This window comes from Eptesicus fuscus, chromosome 10, assembly GCF_027574615.1.
Source record: "Eptesicus fuscus isolate TK198812 chromosome 10, DD_ASM_mEF_20220401, whole genome shotgun sequence".
Lineage (NCBI taxonomy): Eukaryota > Metazoa > Chordata > Mammalia > Chiroptera > Vespertilionidae > Eptesicus > Eptesicus fuscus.
The window spans coordinates 43,586,325-43,614,313 of NC_072482.1; the positions used below are offsets into that span (position 1 = coordinate 43,586,325).

Sequence of the window (27,989 nt, forward strand, 5' to 3'; positions counted from 1 at the left end):
TACGTCTTCTTTAAAAGGTAAAGACATGTTACAGATCTAACAGGTTTGAGCAACACGTATTAACCAGTTAATCTACCAACAATTAAAATTTATACAACTTTTACTTACATTTGATTCTTTGCTGCTTGCCTCTGAGCTTTTCTTTCTTTCCTTTTCTGATCTGGTGGCTTAGCAAAAACAATTTCAATATTTTCTCCTTCCAAGTCTTTGCCATTCATTTCTTCCATAGCCTTAAAAAAATTAGATATTGATCAATACGAGGCCTTCAAAACAATTATGATCCATTTAAAGTTAAAAAAATCATTTACCATTAACATTAAAAAGATTAAATAGGTTAGATTTTATTTAAAGATCCAGCTCCTCTTCAACTGATTATCTTTTTACTTAGTTTAGTGAGTTACACAATTTGCTAAGGACAATAAAGTATGAATAGATTACCTGACCAGATTTTCTTTCCATTTTTTAAAAAACATTCTGATTCTAGGATAAAATAGTCTACTTTAGATGCCTATAATAATTGCCCCAGTTATTTACCTTGACAGCACCATCTCGCTCATCAAAATGAATAAAAGCGTAATCTTTTAGTTTCTTCACTCGTTCCAGTTTCCCAAACTGACTAAATGCCTTTTCTAAAATCTCTTCTGTTACAGTATTGGCAAGGTTGCGTACAAACAGCACTTTTACCTGAAATTTAAGAAAAAAAAAAACAGAAACTCCCTGTATATTTCCGAAGAGTTCAATTTTCAAAATGCTACCACCCATCCTGCAAAGTTAACTTTAGTCACAACCCATTAGAAGAATATCAAAAATATTTTTAAAAGACTTAAGTTTTCAACTCATTTGGGTATATACCAAGGAACTTGACTGCTGGGCAAAAAACTGAACAAACATCTCACCAAAGAACATATACAGAAGCCAAATAGGCATATGACGAGATGCTCAACATCATGTCATTAGGGAGTTACAAATTAAAACAACAGTGAGATACCATTACACACATATTATAATGGCCAAAATCCAAAACATTATCACCATCAAATGCTGTTGAGGATATGAAGGAACAGGAACATTGTTGGTGGGAAGGCAAGATAGAATAGCCAATTTGCAGAGCAGCTACTTAGAAAACTAAACATACTTTTACCATATGATCCAGCAAATTATACTCATTATTTACGCAAATGAGTTGAAAATACATCCACACAAAAACATGCATGTAGACATGTACAGCATCTTTATTCCTAATTGCCAAAATCTATACACAAGAAATCCTTTTGTAGGTGAATGGATAAGCTGTGGTACATTCATATAATGAAATATTATTCAGTGTTAAGAGAAATGAGCTAAGAAGCCATAAAGACATGGAGAAAACCTTAAATGCATATACCTAAAAGAAGGTAAGCTTAAAAGCTACATACTGTATGAGTCCAACTATATAACATTTGGGAAAAGGCAAAACTATGGACAGTAGAAATATCAATAATTGCCAGTGGTTAGAAGGGAGGAAAGGATGAATAGGCAGATCAAGGAGATTCCTAAGGCAGTGAAACTATTCTGTATGATACTACAAAGGTAAACAGAGTCATACATTTGTCAAACCCGAAGAATGTACAAACACCAAGAGCGAATTCTAATGCAACCTATGAATTTTGAGTTATAAAAGACCACATACTCAGTAGTTACTAAATTAGTAATTATTTTGCAACCAAAATGGAGGTGGTTATGTCCTAACAATGTGAATACCATGCTCTCTGAGATGGCTGCTGACCATTTAACACAGGTAGTCAAAACTAATTAAGACCTGCTTTTAAAATCTACTTAGCTAAAGGGGAGAGTGAGTGCTCAAAATATTAACCCTTTGCACTCGCTTGCTTTTTTCTCGATTCCTTTATTCTACTCGGGATTTAATTTTTTAAATACCCCAGATTTTACAAAGTGCGGCAGTAGAATAAAAAAACTGGAGTTTCTTTTCATACAAACTTATTTATTTGGATTATTTTAAATTTCAAATTATTGATACATTCAAAGAGTAATTTTAATCTCGATGCTAACCGTGTCGAGTCACACTCGACATCCGAGTGCAAAAGGTTAAGATAAATTCTTTCAATCCTGGAAGCTCTTAACAGTATAATTATAAAATGTGATCTTTTTAGCTAAGGAACATTATCACTTGCTTCTAAAATACTCGAAATAGCATCCAAATTTCTTTATCTAAAGTGCTAACTCGATGAGAACTTAATAGCCAGAGGAAAAAAAGAATCCTAGGTAGCTCTGTCCTCTAAACCACTTATCCTTTCTTAATATTCACAGTTCTGGCATTTCACTAGTGTCTTGATTTTAGGGAGATTCTTAAAAGACAAAGGTTTGCCCTAACCGGTTTGGCTCAGTGGATAGAGCGTCGGCCTGTGGACTGAAGGGTCCCAGGTTCGATTCCGGTCAAGGGCATGTAACCTTGGTTGCAGGCACATCCCCAGTAGGGGGTGTGCAAGAGGCAGCTGATCGATGTTTCTAACTCTCTATATCCCTCTCCCTTCCTCTCTGTAAAAAAAAATAAAAAATAAAACATATTTAAAAGAAAAAAAAGACAAAGGGTACAATAACCTAACTGCAAAGTGCATTACTGAGTAAAGGATTAATTCAAGAGATGTTGGTTCTCATAGGATGTCTCAACTGACTGCTGAAGCAAGATGCCTAATAATAGCTAAACCTTGTAACTGCAGCAGCTCGGCTAAAGCCAATACAGTTCACTATTTTTAGGAGTAGGACATCTGAACAAAAACCATGTAAGCTAATGGCGCCATTCTCAAAAACTCAAGGAAATTACTCTTAGAATCCACACAAAAGTAGAAGCAAACTGACCTAGCTGGTTTGGCTCAGTGGATAGAACATCAGCCTGCGGACTGAAGGGTCACAGGTTCAATTCCGGTCAGGGGCACATAACAGGGTTGCGGGCTTGATCCCCATTAGGGGAACGTGCAGGAGGCAGCCGATCCATGATTCTCTCTCATCATTGATGTTTCTCTCTCTCTTTCCCTCTCCGAAATCAATAAAGATATATATTTTTTTTAAAAAAAGTGGAAGTAAACTATCTCCACGGCCATGTAGGCTAACTAGTTCATCATGAACCTGACAACTACACAATTATGACCAAGTGCTCCATGAACAAATTTCTATACTCACTTTCCATGCATATGATACGTATTCTTTTTTTAATACTTATTCTTAATAAAGAACACTTTTTAAAAAAAATACACAATTGTTTTATAAGTCATTCCTCCCCTGCCCCCACCCGTCTCTAAAGCCTTGCCCTCCCATTACCAACCCCTTAAAAAAATTTTTTTTTAAATTTGACTGTCATTACCTTTGCCATAACCTCGGGATCAGGATCTTCTATAGGATCGGCCCATTCAACAGTTCCAACATTTCCCCAAACCTTGACTTTACCACTCATTAACCTACGCCTTGCCTGAGCAGCTGTTTTGTGATCCTCATATTCAAGAAAACAAAAGCCTCTGTTTTTTTTCTTGTCGTCTGGTTGATGGTATAAAATGACGTCTGTAAGACCCTCTGAAAGTAAGTAACCATTCCAGAGAAATTAGATAAAATAAGAAGAACAAGTAGATCAAATGATTTATTTTTCTAATAATATATGAATATCAAAATAAAAAATAATCACTTATCTTTACAGGGGACTCACCAGATAATTTACCTTTGCAGAACACTTTACAAGTGTTCAAAAATACATGTATACGTGTGTGTGTGTGTGTGTGTGTGTGTGTGTGTGTGTGTGTAATGAGAGCTAAGGACAAATCTGCTTCTATTAATGAGGCATAAAATCTTTACATAGCTGCTTTAGGAAAATGGCAGTTTAGGTCAGATATGGTTACACATTTTTCTTATTATGCAAGTAAACACCTCTATTTTCTGAAATTACTCTTTTGTAGCCTCAGATATTGATTAGCTTTATTTAAAAGTAAATAGGATATATTAATTATTACATAAGAATTTCAAAAGTTCCTGGAGACTAACAGACTGATAATTTGTTCAACATTCTAGGCAGACAAAAATGTTTTAATGAAAGCACTGTCATTTGGATTATAAAAATTGCTTTACAGCTCAAAGAAATAGTACAATACTGACAATGTATAATCTCTGCTTATAGCAAGAGTACTTATATAATAAAAGCCTAATATGCAAATTGTCCCCTGGAGCGGGAGCTCAACCAGGGGGCAGGGCCAGTCGGCCAACTGCCCAAGTCCTCCTTTCCCCCTCTCTCCTCCCCACCCCGGCCGGCAGCCGCTAGGGACCCTACCCATGCATGAATATCATGCACTGGGCCTCTAGTTATTCCTATAATGTGGAAAAATCAAATCATTACACATCTAACAACCCTACTAAGAGCGTCAACTACCACCTAAAAATGCATACAAACACGCAAAGAAATATAATTTCCCAAAAACAAGATGTACAACAATGATTCTGCAGACAGTTCAAATCCCAGTTGCATTCCTTAGTAACTACATAACATTCAGCAAATTATTTCCCTAAACCCTTTGTACCTGTTTTCCTTATCTGAAAATGTCACCTATCTCACCCTGTCCAGTGTGGCCCAGTGGACAGAACACTGGCCCTCATAAGGAAGGGTGATGGGTTAGATTCCTGGTGAATGGCACGTACCTGGGTTGCAGGTTCAATACCTAACACGTGCAGGAGACAACCAATCGATGTCTCTCTCTCACATTGATGTTTCTCCTTCTCCCACCTCACTCCCTTCTAAAAAAAATAAGGAAAAAATATCCTCTAGTGAGGATGACAAAAAAAAAAAAAAAAAAAAAAAAAGATAGTTACCTATCTCATATGGTTGTAGTGAGAATACAATGAGTCAATAACTGTAGTGTTTAACACAGTGCTTGTCACATAGAAGTATGCAATTACCTTCAGTATTAAAAGTGCACCTCCTTCCAAATAAATCCAACTTACCTGTTACTTTGCTAAATTCTTCAAGAATCTGTTCCTTGGTTTTACTCTTAGGAATAGAGCCCACAAAAAGCCTATTGTTGGCAACCGAGATGCAGACACCAATGTGTTTTCCAGAACGAATTTCATGATTATTATACTGAAAGGGTAAAAAAGTACACCAGTTTTTAAAATACGCATAATATTCAGTAAGTGCTCATTGTAGAAAGATATGCATATTCCATACACAAATACAAAATCTTTTGAACAAGTTAAAATGTCAACACTATGTTTCTCAAGAATTTATCCTTTAAAAAGTAGTTATGCCCAACTGGCATGGCTCAGTGGTTGAGCATCAACCTATGAACCAGGAGGTCACAGGTTCGATTCCAGTCCGGGTTATAGGACTGATCCCCAGTATGGGGTTGTGCAGGGGGCAGCTGACCAATGATTTTTCTCTCATCGCTGATGCTTTCCATCTCCCTCTCCCTCTCCTTTCCTCTCTGAAATCAATAAAAATATATTTATTTCGCTTAGCCTAATGTTCTACAGGTCCATCCATGCTGTTGTAATAGTTTTTTCTTTTTTACAGAAGCATAGTATTCCATTGTATAGATAAACCAGAGTATTTTAATCCACTCATCTGCTGGTGGCCACTTAGGCTATCTCCAAATCTTAGCTACTGTAAATTGCGCTATCAACAATAAAGAATTAAATACATATACATACACACACAACATATATATATTTTAAAGTTACCATGGCCCAGCCAGTGTTGCTCAGTGGCTGAGTGTTGACCTATGAACCAGGAGGTCCTGGTTCGATTCTGGGTCAGGGCACATGCCCGGATTTCAGGCTCAATCCCTAGTAGGGAGTGCAGGAGGCAGCCAATCAATGATTCTCTCCCATCACTGACGGTTATATCTCCCACTCCCTCTCCCCCGCTCTATGAAATCAATAAAAATATGTATTAAAAAAATGTTACCATGAAGGCACTGTACAAGGAAATTATAATCTGAGACAGATATGAAGATTATACTGATAAAACACAATGAACAACTTTTGAATTAAATTAATGCAAAAAAAATTGTCAAGACCTTGAAATTTGGAACTTAAATCTAAAAGGGTTAGTCTGAATCCAACTCTACTCCCCCACCCCCAGTTAAATTTTATTAAGCCTGCAATAAAGTTGAAGGAAAAACAAGTAGATAGATTATAGTAAAAATATAGTAGTAACTACAAAATTATGGTAAAAAGTAAACTTAATCTTCACATAACCATATCCTATAGAAGAGTGAAATATTGTAGAGATAAAACCCAATCTGTCAAAGTGACAAATATACCAATCTGTGTTAATTACCAACCAAAGTTCAAAAGTATTCAAGTTATCTGGAAAAGTGGATTATATATATTACATAGTAAAATCCACATCAAAATTTCAAGGTAGTAATAATGGTGTCAGCAGCAACAATAATTGATTAATCCTCCTCCACATCTGGCCTCAATATCTACCTTAAATGACATACAAGCGAAGCTATACAAACTAAAGAATCAACATGAATTTCCATATAACATATAGACCAGCCTGGTGGCAAAAGTAAAACTACTCTTCTCTCCCTATTATTCCCATTCTTAAATAACAGGTATATGAAAAGCATGCATTAAGTCAGAAAACAGATCTCTCCCTATCCCTTTCCCCATCTCCAGATATTCAAATTTTAACATAATGCTCAAACACCCTTCCTTCAGTTCAAAACAGTTATACTTCCAAACCCACCACTCCATTCACTCTACACAAGTCTGTGGTCATTATGACCCCAGGACTCTCTCTACTTATTCCAGAGACATTTTTTTTCCCAAATAATTTTTTGCCTATTGAAAAAAAAACTCTCAAAGGCTTCCCATCACCAAAAAGATAAAGTTCAAATACCTGTACATTTTAAGTCCATCCTAAAATGCCTTAATCTCCACAATACTATAATCTTAACTATTTACATCATTTCTCAAACAACTTTCATCCTAACCAAGCCTCTGAATAAAATGCTTTCCCTGAAACTTCCACCATCCAAACTCCTCTGCATACTTGTAGATTTGAGCTCAACCATCAGAATACCCTACACCCCTAAATCCTATAAAGGTCAACAAAAGCACTCTTCTATGTTAACATAGACCAATAGTTCTCAACAGGAGTGATTTTTGACTCCCAGGGCATTTGACAATGTCTAGAGACTATTTTAGTTGTCAACTAGGATTGGGAGGCTTGCTGCTGGTATTTAGTGGATAGGTAGAGGTCAGAGATATTACTAAACATACTGCAATTCACAGGATAAACCAGCATTAAGAAAGAATTATCTGCTCTATGAGGCTGAAAAATCATGCCACAGACTGTTTTCTCACACTATTTACATTCTATTTATACCAAAAACCTCTTAAAAGTAGAAATATATGGGTTACCTGCAAATAGCAGAGTTATGGCTGAATCCATCATTGCATGAGATTATAGACAAGTAGACTACGATATCCTATTTCACAAATAAGTTCACCTAATACAATAAATTGTTTTCAGCTATGTGTATTTCCCAGATTTTTATAATCTAGCATCAAATAGGTTAGTGCAAATCAATGGCTTTCAATTTGGTCATTTCATCTTTTTTAACTCCAGGAGTTAACAAAAACAATTGAAATATCAAAAAAAAAAAAAAAGGAAGGGAAGGAAATACAAAGTGTTTAAAGGGAGAAACAGGAGTTATTTTTAAGATGACAGGATTTGGTATAGCTTTCCCTTTTACATTTTTGTTCCCCAAATGTTCTAAGAGCAGGAACTGTTTAAGAAAATACTTGTGTGGGGGGAGATATGAAATCAAACGAAGGACTTGTATGCATGCATATAAGCATAAACAATGGACGCAAAACTCTGGGGGGTGAGGGCATGTATGGGTGTGTGTGGGGGGTAATGGTAAGATATGTACACATATAATACCTCAATAAAAAAATGTAAAAAAAAATAGCTAAAAAAAAAAAGAAAATACTTGTGTGTGGTTTTAATTTTATTAAAAAAAATTTTTAATTACTGGTTATACCACTTCCATCAATATCTACAATGCTGCTTCAAAGCAGTAATGTTCCTATTATTATGGACAGAAGAAAAAGTTCTTCCCTTCCAACCCATTATCATGAGCCCTGCTATGTTTAATCAAGGCAGGGTAGGCAAAAGGTATATTAAGGATGGCTGTGGTCTCTGAACAATATAAATGACATGAAGATTTAGCAGGATTTATAAAGTAAACTGTAACTCTTCATATTATTTTACTTAAAAACAAAAAAAAGACTTGAAACAATGACAGCTAGCCTATAGAGTAAACTGGCTCTCCAGTGAAAGTAAGTCACTAAGGAACAAAGATCCTCTGAACATATTGTTCAAGTAAAGCAAAGGTACTAGAAATAAACATTTCTTTAAACAATGTCCAATTTCCCACATGCAGATTAAGCATGCACTTTCATATATATATGAATTGCTTAACTTTTCTAATTTTTCAGTTTTAAAGACCAATCAACTTAAATTCAAAAATAAACTTCACATCCCAGCTGGATGACAGTGAGTTAGATAGAAAGGCATTACAAAAATCTCTCCTTAAGAGAGATTCTAATTTGCTAATAAACCTAACTCTCAAGTGTTAGTGTATCAGCAAATTAGATGGCTTCATAATTTTTAAAAATTGAGGTCTTTCTAAACTCTTCTAGAAAAATGGGCACTGATGTTAAGTTTTAGAATCTAGCTTTCAGATCTAGTACCACAGTGAGGTGACCAAATAAAATAAAGATGAATTTTGAACATTAATCAATGCAGTTTCAGTATTTTAAACACCAAAACAGTTGTACCGTCTGGAACATTTCTGTCATCTAGGCTCAAAATAACAAGTCATTTTTTCCTTTCCTCATAGCCAGTCACAAATCCCCAGAAATTTAGCAATCTCAGATTTGGAATCTGATCCAGAAGTGGGTGCTCAATCCTAACTCTTCTTATAGCAGCAAAGCCATTACCTGCAAGCTTGTCTACTTTATTTTTAAACATTTAATTACAAAGTCTTCTTTACACACTTAACCAAAATTGACTTCCCCAAAAATTCTACAGTAACTCTATTTCCTCCCCCAAATGACAGCACTTCATTTATCTGCACACAATGCTGAAGACTCAATTGTTCTCTATATGCTCGATTAATAATCACTCCTTCCCTGATATTGGCAAACTAAAGTGCCTCCTAGAGTGTCACCAAATAGTGACACCCATAAAATATTGTAGATGCAGACTGAGACTGAGGAGTTTATAATAAGCTGGAGACTATTACTAATCTTCCATTTCTAGACACCATGCCTCTATAACATGTAGTCCATGATTACCTTAGCTTATTTGGCAACTACACCACACTGCTGACTCACACTACAGCTTCCATGTGGTATTAGTTGTATAGAACTTGTCTTTTGCCCTCACTCAATTCCATCTTGCTGGTGTGAACTATCTGTCCACTAAAATCTTTTGAGATCCTGATATTGTCATCCAGGCCTTTTATCACTTCATGCAGACTCAAGTCACCCAAACATGTCAAGGGCAATCGAACTATGCCCTCATTTACATCACTGGAAAAAAAATTAGAACCAATGATACACCATTGACTATCATTTCTCCCTTCAAAATCTTTAATCTCTCCTTTATATTGCTGCCTCTCTCCTGGCCTTTGTTCTCTTCACCCAAACATCCATCACTGTTCTGCCATTTATATCATGCTACCCATACCAAGGCTCAACATTTTAATGGCACCATGCAACTTAGCCCAGCAGTCATGACTAATGCTTTCTGGCACTGACTTTATACAAGTTTCAACTCCTACTTCTTTCCACCAAACACACTGCTTTAACTAGAGTCACCACCTATTTCCTTCATTATCCTGATCAAGCCTCTTTATCACAAAGCCTTCTCTAAGCAATCTATCCCTTCATCCCTCAGTTACCCTTGGAACCCACTGCGTCTACTTTAATTGTAATTAGCCTCACATGTCCTGGAAACTCTTAAGTCAAGAGCTGAATCAAACTACCTTGTATGCCCATGTCCACTAAATATTTGCTAAATTGCTACTAAAATATTTTTGTGGAGCTATCTTGTCAGCTGCCTTCATCAAAATGACTGTGTACATGTTCTAGTGGTGTACAAGCACTTTGGTAAATAAAACCATCAGTAGCTATAAAATAATAATTTTTAATATGCAAATAGAGATCAACCATTCCAGTGTTTGTAACACTGGCACTATTAGTATTTTCAGCAGGATTTTTCCATTACACAGGGGTTACCAGCCATCATTACCTAAAAGATAAATCATTAAGTAAGGATATAAAATAATAATATTAATACAAATAAGTAATGCAATAAATATGAGTAAACTCTGTGTAGAGAACTCACAACTATAAACCTACTTTTTGACCACCCTGTATAGGACTGTAATGGGCATTGCAACACCAGTGACCTTAAGCTCCAATCCTAGCATCATACCTACACACACTTGCCTGCTCTTCCTCCTAATCTTTGTGACAATGCCAACCACTACATATACTTCCAAATATTCCCCAGGGGGTGAGGGGAAAAGCTTCACCACCACCACCACCATCCCCCATTCATCTACAATAATCCCCTTGACTGAAGGTAGCACAGAATAAATCACTGCAAATGGAAACTAGAAAATCTTTCAATAGCAAAAAGGCCCACAGCTAATATAGGAATATTATAAATTCTAAGGGTCATAAATAATGGATTAAATGACACTGGCCTGCCTGTCAGGTTACATATCCAGGACCTACTGCATAGTGGCACTGTTCTAAATGACAGGGAACACAGTCCTGGCCAATGTGGCTCAGTTCGTTAAGCACCATCTTGTACACTGAAGAGTCGCTAGTTCAATTCCCCGTCAGGAAAACTAGTGTGTGCGGGAGGCAGCCGATTAATGTTTCTCTCTCACATCAATGTTTCCCTCTCTCTCTCCCTCCCTCCCTCTCTCTAAAATCAATAAAAACTTTATTTTTTAAAATACAGAAATGTCAGGGAATACGGGGGGGGGGGGGGGGAGAGCTTATATTCTGATGAGACATAAACAAATAACTTATACAGTGAAGAAATAATTTTAAGTACATCTAAGCATTCTATTTTATCAAGTTCATAATACCATCATGGGGCAGCTGGGTGCTTGGTGCTCAAAGTCAGAAAAAGCCTTCTAAGAAGACTTGATAAGAAGGCAGCAGTCGTGATAACTGGTTGAAGTGTTAGAAAACAGGACAGCAGAAGGTAACCTTGAGATGCAAATAGAGCTTATGTGCAGGACAAAAATGGTGAAGTATGGATGGAAGGATAATAAATAGTAAGAGGAGAAAGGTTAAGAAGAAACTTGAGAAGACAGGACCTCTTTTGGAAACCATTATTAGAGTTTTCAGCATGGGAATGTTTGTGATCTAATCTATGTTGCTGAATGGTTAAAACTGTAAAGAAGTAATACATAGCAGTGAGCCTAAGTAAGAGGATTCTTTAAATAGTACCTTAGACTAGGATGATAGCAGCGAAGCTACTGTTGGCTTAATTTGTTATATCTAGTTAACAATAGGCACTCCTAAGCAAACCCAGTATCAAACTAAAGCAGTATGACCTCAGTAAGCCATCCAGCCTATTTACTCTTCTGCAAAATGAAAATAATTCCATATACCTTGAAGAATGGGTTGAGGTGGAACCCTATATAATAAAAGCCTAATATGCTAAGTGTCCAGTCATCCATTCAACCAAAGTGTAATATGCTAATGATATGCTAAGGCCACTCAACCGCTCGCTATGATGTGCACTGACCACCAGGGGGCAGACACTCCAACCATTAGTTTAGCTTGCTGCTGGGGTTCCAGCCAATCCGGATCCGGACTGAGCTAAACTGGCTGGACATGCCCTGGCCTGCACCCTCTCGCAATCCAGGACCCCCTCGGGGGATGTCCAAGAACTGGTTTCAGCCCAATCCCGCAGGCCAGATCCCACAGGCCAGACCGAGGGACCTGGGCCTCTAGTTTCAAGATAAAAGTGGAGCACCTAGCACAGCTCCTATGCCTTAAAAAGCATTCAGGTGGTAGCTATTATTCACTTTTCCACCACAAATTTAGTTCTAAATTATCATTTGGGGATGAATTTTTTATTACCCAAAATCCAAGGCAGATATTGGCTGAAAATGAGGTCATTTAAGTTTGCAGTTGCTTCTAACTCCATGCCTCTTCAGCAATTAACGTCAATTAAGCCATTTTTACAAATAATTCAGACGCAAATTTAAAATCTACAATGCTTTTAATCTGTGGAGGAAAATTATTGCTGAATCGCCCTAAAACTGGTTTGGCTCAGTGGATAGAGCATCGGCCTGCAGACTGAAGGGTCCGGTCCCGGGTTCAGTTCCGGTCAAGGGCACATGCCCAGGTTGCAAGCTCAATCCCCAGTAGGGGGTGTGTAGGAGGCAGCCGATCAATGACTTTCTCTCATCACTGATGTTTCCTATCTCTCCTTCTCCCTTCCTCTCTGAAATCAATCAAACACACACACACACACACCCCAACCTCATCCAAATCAACTTGAGTTTTGTATTTTAGAATTTTTAATTTCCTCAAAAGTCTAGTCTCTTCTTTTACTGCTAAATTAAGGCAAATCTCCCAATTTTATTATCACCATAATCCTAGTCACATTGAAGCGTCTTTTATAAAAAAGCAATGATATGTTCAGTTCATCCCAGTAGATATATACCACTATCACTAAGAATATATTTTAAAAGCACCAAAATAAAATGCCAATCCTCCTACCCATCAGACAGTAATAAAAAATAAGTATGACCCAGCCAGCGTGGCTCAGTAGTGGAGCGTTGACCGAAGAACCAGGAGATCACGCACGGTTTGATTCCCAGTCAGGCACATGCCCAAGTTGCGGACCTGATCCCCAGTGTGGGACCTGCAGGAGGCAGCCGATCAATGATTCTCTCAATGTTTCTATTGCTCTCTCTCTCCCTTCCTCTCTCTAAAAATCAATAAAAATATTTCTTTTAAAAAATTAACCCTTAGCATCTTCAACTATCAAATACAGGAACTTCAGTCACAGAATTTAGTAAAACTAGTTTGAAGGAGAGTTATATAAGCCATAATTTAAAACATTAAAATTTTTTTAAAGTTAGAAAAATCACAAGGTCCTCACCTAATAACTTGTATTTTTAAATCAAGCATTGCCACTCACCACAAAATCATTTATTTCATAAACTAGAAATTTATCATCACAATGTTTTTGTGAAATATTTTTGAAAAAGGTATGCCCAAAAACTCTGGGAGCCCTACCTAATACAGTTACTTTCTTAAACTTTAACCTTCCTATAAATTATAAGCAATAATCACTAAGCCAGATGTTTCATAGAACCAGGTATTCTGCCATACTACCATACAGATCCTGAGTCTGATCAACTAACTACATGTGCAAAGAATACTGCTACAGTGTGTACACAGAGAATGTAAAAGACAGGCACAGTCAGGAAAAAAAATGGCTTTAAAGATACTGCATGTGAAGACTGAAGGGGGAAAAAAAACCAACTTACCAGTTTAACAGCCTCCTGAGCTGCTTCTTTTGCACAAAAAGTGACAAACGCATAACCTCTATTGAGACCTGTGAGTGGATCCATCATTAGACGAAGATCCCATATAGGTCCAGCTTTCTCAAATAATGGAACAAGTTCATCCTCAAATAGATCTCTTGGGATCTTCCCCACAAAAATCTGTAAATTAAATATGAAGTAAAAACCATGGAGAGTTCCTTTAGGAAACCAGACACCTGTGCATTTACCACAAAAAGTACAAGTTTTTAGTTTCTTTACCTCAGTGCCAACAGAAGGCTGCTGACCTGAATAAACGGAATCTGGAGGTGGTCCCCCATATTTCCTCTGTCCAGTGGTCACATCAAGTGTGTAGCCTGTTCTTTCCAAGAGTGCCTTAAAGAATTCAAATATCATTAATACATTTAATTCACAAGACCACACTTGCATTTAGCAGTTAAAATTTGAAATAAATCTTGTTCAAATTTTCCTCTTTATCTTGGCAACATTCCTACAAACAGGTTTCTGGTGTCTGTTTTAGAATTTCTCCTTTAATATACACTTGTAATAGCCCTAATTTATAGTGAAATATCTCAAGGTCCTGTTCAAATTATTTGCTGGTCTCTAATTATTGAGTGTGCTTAGTGAACAATAGGAAACATATTAATCCACCAACAACTTTCAAGGCATGGTGTATGTATTCTAATACCTCCTAAAAAATGACTGCACTGCCTGACCAGGTAGCTCAGTTGCTTAGGAGCATTGTCCCAATATGCCAAGTTGTAAGTTCCATCTCTAGTCAGGGCACATATAAGAAGCAGCCAACGGAAGCATCAATGAGAGCAACAGAATCTTAAAAAAAAAAAAAAAAAAAAAAAGGCTGAGTTTAATTCACTCCTGAAGGAGGAGATGAATAAGTTACATCTCCCAAATCTGGATTTCTTATCCAATAAATTCCCTATATCCCACACTCCCATTGTGGGCATGTCGCCAAACTTTATAGAAATTACACTCCTCAGATTAATTAGTTAAGTCCAGAAAGTTAGGAGCTACAGGAAAAACAACCTCTTATTTATTTGACAGTCAATATTTCACAGAATAACATGGGTCTTTCAGAAAAAAATTAAAAAGCCAAATGACTTTGAAAACTTTATAAAATTGAAACAGTGTAAAATAACTTCTACATTTTATCTCTCTGAAAGTGAGCTGTTAAAATTTACACTCATATTTACTTAGAGCATTAGGAGTTTCTCTTCATCCCTTATTATAAGCAAAAGTACTAGGAAAGTAGTAGTCCATGGTTAGCCTAAGGAAAAAACCAAGAATTATTCCCCTTCACCATCTCAAACCGCAAAGCACAAAACCAGTTTTCCAAATAATAAAACCAATCTGATAATTAGCTAATAAATTGTGAAATAAAAACACACCAGGCACATAACTTAGCAAAATTCTGTTCAATAATTTGGGACCACCTGTCTCTGAAAATGACCAGACACATTTAAACATTTTCTACTCAAAGAGCATTAAGTGAAGAAATACTGTAAATGACAAAAACTCCTCTATTCCTAAACTTTAAAAAAGCATTAAATATTTTAAGCAGTCTTTTTCTATTATACCCAAATGTTTGCTTGAGGGTGCAACATTGGGTTAGTAACAAAAATAAACTCAAACCTATTACTATTACATAAACTAAACCATTAACTGGCTCATCTTCCCTTTTTTCCTATATGTAATCCCTGTACTTCTTATATCTTAATTTTTATATATGACCCAAATACTACCTTTTATGTCAATCCCTAAAAACAAAAAGGAAAAACATATTCCTTGTTAAACCACCTATAAAAATGCTTCTGCCTCCTCACAATTTAAGTTACAGTAACACTTTAAGCTACTCCCTTCCAAAGATAGAACTGAAAGTCACACAAATTACACTTTAAACTTTTTATAAAATCTTAATAAGTCCAATTCCCAATGTAGATTTAATTACATTGGTAAAATTTCTATGGAAGTTAGATTTACAGTTCAAACACAATTCACTGACAGCTAGACCTGTGAAAGCCTCAAATTTATGGATGCCCTTAACCACTAACTCTATATTCAAAGCTTCATTCTTCCCACACCATTAAAACACCACCTAACACCTATACTGTTTTAATAACTGATTTTCTTAAACCATAACTCATAGTTCAAGAGCACTGGCACACTATATTAAGAACACCAGGTAAGCCCCGACAGTGTAGCAGTGGTTGAGCGTTGACCTATGAATCAGGAGATCCTGGTTGGATTCTGGATCAGGGCACATGCCTGGGTTTCAGGCTCTATCCCCAAAGGGGGCGTGCAAGAGGCAGCCAATCAATGGTTCTCTCATCATAGATGTTTCTACCTCTCTCCCTCCCTCTCTGAAATAAATTTTTTAATGAAATTAAAAAGCAAAAGAACACCAGGTTAAAACTAGTATGATCACCACAAAGATCAAAACCTACGTAGTTGACTTTGAGGACATTTAGTATTTTATAGGACCTTTAAAAAAAAAATAACTCCCACTCCTAGCCCGTTTTCTCACTTTCATTTCCATGCTGCTTTTAGGAATGAACAAATGAGCCATAATAACGAAGGGGAAAGAAGGCAGTATTAAAATTCTAAATACATTTCATTTGAGGGCTTGAGAATCCTAAGAGAAGGAGTCAACTGCTAAATGTACACTCTCCATCAGCCTGGGCTGAACTGATCCCCTCCCATTTTGGTTCCACTGTCAGTAACCTGGACTTGCAGATTTTCAAAAACCATCTAAAATATGGTGGATGGACTTTTTTCAATCTTTTATTTAGAATACCAATAGCAAAGGTTTAACATCAGTATAGCTGGGAAACAAAACAAAAAACCCACAACCTTAAGAACAGCGAATTGTTTTAGAAACCAACAGTTAAAGGCAGAAAACTTTTCAAAAATAGTAATTAGGGAAAAAATGCAAATTATCTCATGGTCATTAATTCTCAATTAACTTAAAAAAAAAAAACTCATTTCACATCCACAGAATATTTAGCAAAGCTATAAAATAATTAAAAGAACTTTAAAACTGAAGGGAGCAAAGTACTTTTTTAAGACATACCTTAATTTTTGCCTCATCTGGTCCTTTGCTAGAATCCGCTACTTTGGTCCCCTGTTTTTCTCTCTGCCTGTAAGTCTTCATGACTCCACATAAAAAGGCACTTTTGTTCTGAAAAGTAATTTTCCAATCCTATTTAATAATTATGTCATCTGTATCTTATTAAATCAAACTTAAACTACATCAAAACTACTCAAGATTTTTCTTTTCATGCTGACATTAAATTGGTATTACCTGAACATGAGAGAGATCACTGTCTTTAAACTGCTGAAGAACTGCCAATGCGCCGTCTTCATTGAATTCCTTTAAAGCTTCGATAGCTCTTTCATCTAAATCACTATGTGCAACCAGCCCTGGAGAAGAAAAAACTTAGTTAGTTGTCCACTTGTATTTTTGGAAAGATCTTTTTTTAAAGAAAATACCAGATTTACCAATAAAGGTAGCATGTGTGCCAACTAAGTATTCTTCCATTCCTTACCATCTATTTAATGACAAACACATACTTTAGCCATTCTGAAACTGCACTCTGAACTAAAGAAGCCCTCTCAACCACACTTACAATAATGACTCAATTTCTTTTAGACCTTGTTCTCGAAGTCAGATAGTTCTGAATACTAAGTATTTCTACAGTAAATACACAAATCCTAAAATCAACCAACAAAAAACCAAGGCTGACAACTGAACCTCTACCCATTTCAAATAACCACTAGAAAAAGCAAAAGCCACACCAAGACAGACAGACAACCAGCCTACAGTTACCAAATTAATTAGGAAGAATCCTACTATAAAAATACCCCCAAAAGTCACATGGCCTGTTCCCAACAGTTAGCAGCTGTTGCTACCATCATATACTTATCCATCTGGCCAGCCAGCCTTAATTTACCTCCTAACCTTTCTATCTTCCTTCCCTCCCTCTACTATGTACAGTACACCTTAACCTCTAGTTCACAACTATCACAACAAGGCAAAACAAAACTCCAGTTCCCACACTTATTGGAAACCACAAAAAGTTGCTATTTTAGCTCAAAGCCAGAAATCCAATAGAAAAATTTCATAATATAATTTTGCAAGTGTTAGTTCTTACCTGCAACGTAAATTTCATCTAGTTTTTCAGCAACTTTCTGTGGTAAACCAGCATCAAGCAATGTCTGAAAATTTTCTGAATGGATAACTGCAGAAGTAGTATCCATGGGCTCTTCAGTACCATTTCCATTAACATGTTCTGTAGCCATGTTTCCAGAGATCTGTTCAAACGCAATAAGCAAAATTAAACTAGGATCTTCAAAAAGGGTAGAGGACAAAATGAGAGCCCCAATCTTTACTTTCTCTACCAAGTTCCACACCAGCCTGTGCCTCCCTTTAAAGAAGCCTTAAAGTCACTATCGCCTGACCAGCCTGATGAGCGAGGGGCAAAAAAGGATTCACTTGTTTTTCCTCAGCACCACCCCTGGCTCACCTGCTAACACTCCCTAGGAAAAACGACATTACAAATGGAGCCCAATCAGCTGAGGACCAGCCAGCGTGCCACATGCAGCTGTGCCCACACAGAGACTGAGGTGCGTGCGGGTAGAGCAAAGCTCGGCTTTTCCCTCTCAAAGGTAAACCCCCAAAGTGCGCGCTTTTCCCGCCTGCCGCTGATGGATCAGTAACAACAGCTAGCGAAGAACAAAGCGCTCACACAAGATACCTTCCCACCACCCCACTTCTCCACCCTTCACCCCCGCACCCCAAAGCCCGCCCCCGACTCCACACCCAGAGAGTGGCGGCCGCACCGCTAAGGGCAACAGGAGCCCATTAGAAACACGTGCTCTGCGCCTTCAAATGTCCTACAACTTCCTCCAACGGAAACCCACCGAGTCCCAGGCCAAGACGACCGTCACCGGCTCCCAACATCAACCCGAAGCCGCGGTCTGAGTTCCCGGAAAGCATCGGCAGCACAACCTCACCCCTCAACACCGACGCCGCGTCGGCGACAGGCCACAGGATGATCTCCCCGCCCCCCACCCCCACCGTGACACATGGCTCTCTCCGCCCCGGCCGCCGGCGGACCCCCGGCCGCCCGCCCGCCTGCCCCGGCAAGCCGCGAGCAGCGGCGCGCGGTGCAAGCCCCCCACCCCTCCCCGGTCCGTACGGCGACGGCGGCGCCCCGGCCAGCTGTCCCACCCCCGGACCGGGGCCGACCCACCCGGCGGCGCGACGGCGTTCCGCGAACTGCCCGACGCCGACCGGACCGCGAGGACCACTCCAGCCCGCCTCCCGGCTGCGGGACGGGACCGGCTCCTCTCCGCCCACTCCCGCGCCGCGGCGACAGCCACGACAGCACCAACTCCGCCGCCGCTCGCGGTCCGCGCGGTCACGGGGCCGCCGCCGCCGCCGCCTCCTCCCGGGAGCGCCGCAGACAAAGCCCGGACGGCGGCAGCACATGGAGTGGAGGAAGTGGCGGCGCGGGCCGCGGCCTGCTCCCCGGCAGCCCCAGCCAACGTGCTCCTGTTCTCATTGGAATCCATTTTCCAGAAAAGCCGGTTTCTCCCCACACCGCCCTCCCCCAGCCCACTCCACAATGTCACGGAGCACCCCTCCCAAACCCGGCTCCTGGCGGTCGTTACCTCCCCGTTGGGCTGCGGCGGAAGAATCCTGTCCGAGGAGATCGGGTTGCGGGAAACGCGTGCTCGCTGCTCCCTGTGTCCAGCGCGAGTGGAGCTGTTGTAAAATGGCGGCCGAAGCTCACGCCGCTGGCAGCAAACCCGATCCAGTTCCACTCGCCTCCGAGCGCGCTCCCCGTGCGCGCGCGCCCCCGCGTGACCCCCTCCTTCCCTCCCCTCCCCTCCTGGCGCGTCCGCTCCTCTCACTCACTCCCTCAGCCCCTGCCCTCCTCCAGCTCCTCCTTCTCCCCCTACCACCGCCGCCGCCGCCGCCACCAGCCTCCGTCCACCTTCTCCCCTCAGCCTTCCTTCTTCCCCTCCCTGCTCCTTCCCCCACCGCTCCCGCTCCCGTCCGCGGCCGTTCGGGTACGACTGGCCGCCTTTCCCCGCCTCGCTCGCACGCTCGCTGGCTCCCTCGTTCTCGCTCTCTCGGCCCCGTCCCCCGTCCCTGCCGAGTCCGCTCCTCTCTTTCTCTCTCCCGCGCTGACGTGACGACGTCGCCGACGCCTCGGGACGCGCGCCTCAGGGCTCCGCCCCTCGCCCCCGGGGGGCTGGGGGCCGCGAGACCCCGCCCTTCCGCTCCGGCGGCGGCGGCCGAGGGGCCGCGAGTGAATGAAAGGCCCGCCCCTTCCCCTCCCGACACCCCGCCCCCCGCTCCCCTCCCGGCGGGGCGGGGCGGCCGGCTCAGCGTGTCCCACTCGTTCTCCTTTGTCAGGAGACAGGCATCTCCCCACCCCGCCCCGCCCCACCCCACTCCCTCCGCCGCGACCCGCGCACGCCGCCCCCACTGAGCGCCCTCCCGCCCCACCCCCGGCCGCGTCCCGAGCCCGCGAGACGCCGGGCGGGGGCTCCGGACGCGGCCGCCGCTCCCCGCGTGGGGGGCACCCACCGGTCCGTGCGCACCGGACCCCGCCCCAGCGCCGCGGCCGCGTAGCCGTTCCAAGCGGTGTCCACGCCGCCGCCGCCCCACGCGCTCCTCGCTGGGGAAGCTGCGAGCGCACGTGTCCCCCGGGGCGGGGCGAGGCAGACAATGGGGCGGCGGGGGAGGGGAGCGGCGCGGGGACCCACAGACTCCAGGTCAACCTGGCCGGCGGCACCCCGAACGGGAGTCGTTCCGGGGAGACCCGGTCTTCCCCCGCCGGACAATGAGACCTCCCGGGCCCCCGCGCCGCTTCACTTTCTCGAGAGCCTGGGGCAGCGGGAGGGGCGTCCGCGGCTCGGGCTCGGAACCCCCTGCGGCTGGTGAGGGGGACCGGGCTGGCCCGGCTCGGGGGCACTCGAAGGCCGGGTTGGGGAGCGAAGCCGCCCGGCGCGGAGTTGTGCAGCGCTCCGTGGCAGCCCCGGGCCTCGGGAGCAGTTCAGGGCTTTCTTCGAAGCACAGTTGGAGCAACTTGAAGCCCCACGAAGCTGCCTGGTTAGGGCAGCTGTGAGGAACATGTCTGTTTCTTTTCAAAAACCTTGGCAACTAAATCTTATGTGAAGTGACATTTCCTTTGTAACCGGCTTACTAGTTACACGAGAGACAAGACAAAGGCATTTGAATTTCAGACGCGAGATGGGTAATAATTTTATCCAATGCGGCTCGAATGGAAGATAGTGCCCTATTAATTTAAAAACAAGCTTATTTTCGAGAGCCCACTGGTTCCCTAAATAAGCTCTATGCTATATGGCAGATGAGTGGGTTCGAGGAAAAGTTATGTGAGCACTCTTCAAAGTGCCTAAGCACATCAAATGCCAGATTATTTTCATAGATTTCTGTATCAAAACATGGAATACTTGACGAAAGCATTAACTACACAATGCGTTTAGTTAGCAAGCGTCTGAGATACCCACTACCTAAAGCCACAGACAAGTACCTGCTATGGTATTCAGGAAATTCAGCAACAATTTACCTCATAATCCAAAAGTCAGAGGTAATGTTATAAGTGAAAAACAAATAGCCAAAATATTTAACATAAAATGTGATAAACTAGAGTAATCCTATAGGTTAAAGAATGAAAATAATAGATTTGGACAATCCAACGCTTTTTATTTAGCCTTTCCTGGGGAATCAATGTTCCTTTTACCTAGGCAATGCCATCTACCAGATGATGAAAGAATCCCAAAGTAAAACCTCTAGCTCTAATTTCTTTGTCTAACCACCCGCTAGACCTTTATTTGGACACACACCCTGCCTGATGTGCTCAATGGTTAGAGCCTTAGCCTGCGCATGGAAGGATTGCAGGTTCATTCCCAGCCCAGTCAGGGCATGTGCAGGAGACAACCAATCAATGTGTTTCTCTCTCTCTCTCTCTCCCTCCCTCACTCCATCCATCCCTCTATCCCTCCCTTTCACTCTTTCTTAAAAAAAAAAAAAAAAAGGGAAAAATATTATTGGGTGAGGATTAATAAAAAAAGCAACTGAGCACATAATCTTCCTCTAATCTTTCATCTTCGGAGTTCCCATCTCAAGGAACATCACCCACTTGCATCTAGCAGCATTACCTGGAAACCAGAGAATCCATCCAGGATTCTCCCTCAATGTCAAATCAAGTCCTGTTAATTTTGTCTCCCTAATATACTTATCTCTCCGTTGCACAGGGCACCATCATTTGTCATCTGTATATATAAAAAGCCAACAACCAGAATGACCAGTCGCTATGACACCTATTGAGGCAAGCGAAACAGCCCCATGGGGGGGTAGGGGCGCCACCGGCCAACTTCCTGCAGCCCCTCCCCCAGCCACTGATCCCTGATTGGCCCCCCCCACCTCATTTGGGGGTGGGGCTGGTGGCCCACCACCCACAGCCCCTCCCCATGGCCAGCCCTGCCCCCAATCCGCCCCCCCCACCCCAATCAGGGGTGGGGCCCACCACCTAAATGCCCATGGCCCCTCCCCCCAGCCGGCCAGGCCCTGATCAAGGTGGGCCGTCCAGCCAACCTCCCACCCTCTCCTCTGCCCTACAGGCCCGGCCCCGATCCACCCATTGGGGCCAGGCTGGCTGGACCCCAACTGTGCATGAATTCGTGCACTGGGCCTCTAGTCCTATATAATAAAAGGGCAATATGAAAATTGGTCCTAAAGGCAGAACGACCAGGAATGACCGGTCACTATGACGTGCATTGACCACCAGGGGGCAGACGCTCAAAGCAGGAGCTTCCCCCTGGTAGTCAGTGCGCTTCCACAGGGGGTGCGCTGCTCAGCCAGAAGCCAGCTCATGGCTGGCCAATGCAGCAGCAGTGGTCAGAGCCTCTCCCGCCTCCGTGGCAGTCAGTCAGACATCCCTCGAGGGCTCCCGGACTGGACTGTGAGAGAGTGCAGGCCAGGCAGAGGGGCCCCCCCTCCCCTGCAAGTGCATGAATTTTTATGCACTGGGCCTCTAGTATGTTTATAAGTGAAAAAAGAAGTAGTGAAGGCCCCATCATTTACCATCTGAACTAATGATATAGCCTCCTGATTCATCCACTTTTAACAGCTTTCCTAATCCATTCAAACTCCCCCTCCCCTTCCATCCTCTCCTCTCCCCCCCCCCCACCCCACAAGACCCTACTTAAGACTATTAGCTTTCCATTACACTAAGAACAAATGCCAAAATACTTAAATAGGTCAACATAAAATCTCCATGATCTGTCTCACTGGTATCCCCAGCCACAACTCAGCCACTTACTTTCCTGACTTCAGCTGGCCTTCCCTCATTTCTAGCATTTCTCAGATTTGTACACACTGAGGGCCTAGATGGGGTAACTGATGCCCTGAGCAGGCCTGAGAAAAAAACAATCAGCTGTGGTCTCCATTTGATACATTTTTAAATGAAACAATAGTATAATTTCCTCCTGAACTATAAAACTTCTTATTCCAGGCTTGACTCCAAGAATAACTACTATTACTGAAATATGGGGAATCCCTAATAATACTTTTATTTTTAAAAAGCCAAACTAGTAGATTGATTCAGTTGGTATGAGAGCCATACTGGGATAGATTGAAATATATATGAAAGATCTGGCACAAGAAAAGTGCTCAATAAATGTGTTCTTACTCCCCTTAATCCACTTAATACCTAACAGAGGATTTGATGGTTAGTAATGTTTACTGAATAAAAGCAAGGGATAACAGGCTGAGAGACCCAAACAATCTTGGTTCTAAACCCAGATCTGCTACTAATTGATAGTGTGAGCTTGGATAAATCATTTCACTTCTCAGAATTTCTATTTCCTCATCTAATAAAAGAAGTGTATTAAAACATAATTTTTAAGATTTCTTCTAGCTTGATCATTTTATAATGTATAAAAATTCTTCTCAAATTCTTTTTCTGGCTTCTCATTTTGCCACTTAAGATTGTTCCCATTTGAATCCTAACTTTCCTTTATAGAAAAATTGCCTGCTCTTCCCCTTATATGGACCTTTGCTTCAAACAAAACTAGGAGCAATAACAAAGATTAATAATAAATCAATGATGAGAGAGAACCATTGATCAGCTGTCTCCTGCACACTCCACACTGGGGATCGATTGAGCTCACAACCTGGGCATGTGCCCTTGTTGGGAATCTAACCATGACCTCTTGGTTCACAGGTCAATGCTCAACCACTGAGCCACGCCAGCCAGGAGAGGATAACTTTTTTTACAAGATAATTTGACAAAATTATAGTAAATCCATATAGTGGATTATTCATGAGCCATTGAAAAGAATGAAGTAGTTATAGATGTCCTAACATGGAAAGATATCCAGGTTACATTCTTAAATTTAAGAAAATAGCCAGCCACCTGCCCTAGCTTGTTTGGCTCAGTGGATAAAGCATCAACCTGCAGACTGAAGGGTCCTGGATTCAATTCCAGTCAAGGGCATATGCCCGGATTGCGGGCTCCCTCCCCAATAGTGGGCATGCAGGAGGCAGCCAATCAATGATTCTCTCTCATCATTGATGTTTCTCTCTCTCTTTCTCTCCCTCTCCCTTCCTCTCTGAAATCAATAAAACTATATTAAAAAAATAAAATATAATATAAAAACAGCCACCTACAAAACAATGTAGAGTGTTGCATTTATTCTTTCAATTGAGCACCTTCTGTGAACCAAGCTCCATGGTATGCACTAGGTTTACAAGGATGTATGTCAAGATAAGACACAGGAGATCCCTGACACATGAAGCTGTTTGCATGTGTGTAACTAAGTATCCATGGTTATAAAGATTTTGTTTCTACAGAAAATAATTATAGTTAGAAGGATGGGGTGGAGAGAGACCATCACTCTTTAATTCATACACTTTGGTAATATTTGACTTATTAAAATAAATATGTTTTTAAAAGGTAATTATTCATATACCACATTACTGTCTTTCCATCCATGTAACCTTTGAAGTAATGAAAAAAATGGAGACCTGTTGAGTTGCAATCAATGAAAGGCATATAAGCAGGCCTGTTTGGATTTTGTGCTTGTCATTCAAAAATCTACTTTCTCAACATCACTTTGCTTTTAAAAATGTTATACTTCCCTCCTTTCTACATTTTCTGAACTTTTTGCAATTATTGTATATTAATGTTATAATGGGGAAGGGACCCTAAAATTCATGTAAGAAAAAACCACAACACACCATTATTCTTTCTTAAGAACCATAAAAACGTAGAGTCAAAAGAGACTGTGGAAGTCATTCAATCCAATCTTCCCAGTAGTCAAGAAAGTTTTGCAACATTTCTCACATCTTATTTTTATAGTAATTGAAAGGCTGATGTGTTAAAATTTAAGACTTTGAGGGGTGGGGGGACAGGGGCAGGGTGGAGGAGGTCAATAGGGGAAAATACTTTCAACAATAAAGATAATTTTTATTTTATTTTAAGATTTCTCTTCAAAAACACTGCTAAGAGAATGAAAAGAAAAGCAATAGTCTGAGAGGAAAATCTTTGCAAACACATAACTGTTAAAGGACTAGTATCCAAAATATATAAACTCAAACAATGAGTTAAAACACAACAATAAGAAAACAAATAACCCAATTTTTTTAAATGAGCAAAAGATCTGAACAGACACCTCACCAAAGAGTATGTACAAAAGGCAAATAAACATATGAAAAGATGCTCAACATCATACATCATTATATAATTGTAAATTAAAATAGTGAGATCCCACTACATACCTATTATGGCCAAAATTCAAAACACTGAGACTAAAGCTGGTGATAATGTGGAACAAGGGGAATTCTTATTCATTGCTAGTGGGAATGCAAAATGGTACAGCCACTTTGGAAGACAGTTTGGCAGTCTCTTACAAAACTAAACATATTCTTACCATGTGATTCAACAGTTACATTCCTTGGTATTTACTCAAATGAGTTGAAAACTTAAAGTACATGTACATGTGCGCATACACACACACACACACACACACACACACACACACACCTGCACGTGAATGTTTATAGTAATTTTCTTCATAATTGCCAAAACTCAGAAGCAACCAAGATGTCATTCAATAGATGAGTGGATAAACAAACTTTGGTATCTATGTAATGGAATATTATTTAGTGCTATCAAGAAATTATCTATCCAGCTTTGGCCAATTTGGCTCAGTGGGATAGTGTCAGCCTGTGAACTGAGGGGTCCCAGGTTCGATTCCGATTGGGGGCACATGCCGGGATTGTGGGCTTGGTCCTCAGTGAGGGGCTTGCAGGAGGCAGCCGGTCAATAATTCTCTCTCATCATTGATGTTTCTTTATTTATATATATATATATATTTATATTATATATATATATATATTTTATTGATTTTTTACAGAGAGGAAGAGAGAGGGATAGAGAGTTAGAAACATCGATGAGAGAGAAACATCGATCAGCTGCCTCTTGCACACCTGCTACTGGGGATGTGCCCGCAACCAAGGTACATGCCCTTGACCAGAATCGAACCTGGGACCCTTGAGTCCGCAGGCTGATGCTCTATCCATTGAGCCAAACCGGTTTCGGCCATCATTGATGTTTCTATCTCTCTCTCCCTCTTCCTTCCTCTCTGAAATCAATAAAAATATATTTTAAAAAAATAATCTATCCAGGGGAGGGTGGAGGAAGAAAAGAGCTCAACCAATGAACTCATATGCATATATGCATAACCCAAGGATACAGTGGGTGGTGAAGGCTTGCGGGGAGAGGAAGGAAAGGGCAATGGGGGAAAAAAGGAACATATGTAATACTTCCAACAATAAAGATTTATTTTTTAAAAATATATTTTTATTGACTTCAGAGAGGAAGGGAGAGGGAGAAAGAAATAGAAACATCAATGATGAGAGAGAATCATTGACTGGCTGTCTCCTGCACGCCCCCCACTAGGGACCGAGCCCACAACCCAGGCATGTGCGCTTGGCTGGAATCGAACCTGGGACCCTTCAGTCCACAGGCCGACACTCTATCCACTGAGCTAAACCAGCTAGGGCAAAAGATTTATTTTTTAAAAGTGATCTACCAAACCATGAAAAGACATGGAGGAATCTTAAATGCATATTACTCAATGAAAAAAGCCAATCCAAACAGGCACACACTACTAGTATGATTGCAACAATATGATATTCTCAAAAAGACAAAACTGTGGAGACAGTAAAAATCAGTGGTTGCTAGAGGTTCAGGGAGAGAGAAAGGGTGGGAGGGATAAATAGGTGGAACATGGGAATTTTTAGGGCAATGAAATTCTGTATAATGCTATAATGGTCAATACATGTCATTATTCATTTGTTAAAACCCATAGAATGTACATCATAAAGAGTGAATCCTAGCCCAGTGGGCATGGCTTGGTGGTAGAGCGTAGACCTATAAACCAGGAGGTCACAGTTCAATTCTTGGTCAGGGCACATGCCCAGGTTGAGGGCTTGATCCCCAGTGTGGGGCGTGTGGGGGCAGCCGATCAATGATTCTCTCTCATCATTGATGTTTCTATCTCTCTCTCTCCCCCTTCCTCTCTGAAATCAATAAAAATATATTTCTTTTCAAAAAGAGTGAACCCTAAGGTAAACTATGGACTTTAGTTAATAAATGTATCAAGATTGGCTTGTCAGACGCAGCTGATTTGGCTCAGTGGATGGATCATTGGCCTGTGGATTGAAGGGTCCTGGGTTTGATTCAGGTCAAGGGTACATGCCTGGGTTGCAGGCTCAATCCCCAGTAGTGGGCATGCAGGAGGCAGCCGATCAATGGTTCTCTTTCATCAGTGATGTTTCTCTCTCTCTCTCTCTCTCTCTCTCTCTCTCTCTCTCTCTCCCCCCACTCTCCCTTCCTTTCTGAAATCAATAAAAATATATTTAAAAAAAAAGATTGGCTTGTCAGTTGTAAAAAATGTACCACCTAATGCACAATGTTACTAATAGGGGAAACTGTGGGACGAAGAGGGCTGGAGAAGTAGTTGGAAACTGTATTTTCTGCTCATTTTTCTTAAATCTAAATATGTTCTAAAAATCAAATCTATTAATTAAAAAAACTAACATCTTAAATACACTTGAAATGCTAAACATTCTATTGCTTTTAGATTATTTATTTTTACTATTTATTCATTTATTTAATTTTGAGAGTACATTTATTAAAGCTGGGAACAGTGAAACAAAGAAGGGCTTAGGATATAAGAAGCAACAGGAGAGAGCCTAGGTGGGGTTGTTTTGGCTCCTTGGAAAGTTAGAGAAAAAGGGAGCCTTGGAGACAGGTTCAGGGGGTT

General features: G+C 41.0%; 1 protein-coding gene across 7 annotated transcripts in view; it reads right to left on the reverse strand.

Annotated features, from left to right (window-relative positions):
* SYNCRIP (synaptotagmin binding cytoplasmic RNA interacting protein) overlaps positions 1-19,482 on the reverse strand; it is a 29,896-nt gene extending 10,414 nt beyond the window's left edge. For 3 of the 7 annotated variants that reach the window (XM_054722620.1, XM_054722619.1, XM_054722618.1), the window contains exons 1-8: positions 17,774-17,933; positions 16,924-17,042; positions 16,693-16,800; positions 13,590-13,979; positions 4,978-5,113; positions 3,359-3,564; positions 535-684; positions 109-230 (exon numbers count right to left, since the gene is read on the reverse strand). In XM_054722620.1, the coding sequence (XP_054578595.1) occupies positions 109-230; positions 535-684; positions 3,359-3,564; positions 4,978-5,113; positions 13,590-13,979; positions 16,693-16,800; positions 16,924-17,042; positions 17,774-17,921 (1,379 nt within the window). In that variant the 5' untranslated portion in view covers positions 17,922-17,933. Of the gene's footprint in view, positions 1-108; positions 231-534; positions 685-3,358; positions 3,565-4,977; positions 5,114-13,589; positions 13,980-16,692; positions 16,801-16,923; positions 17,043-17,773; positions 17,934-19,295 lie in introns of those variants that run through there. The other 4 variants (XM_008145906.3, XM_054722622.1, XM_008145612.3 and 1 more) reach the window with 3 other exon arrangements.
* Between the last annotated feature and the right edge of the window lie 8,507 nt (positions 19,483-27,989).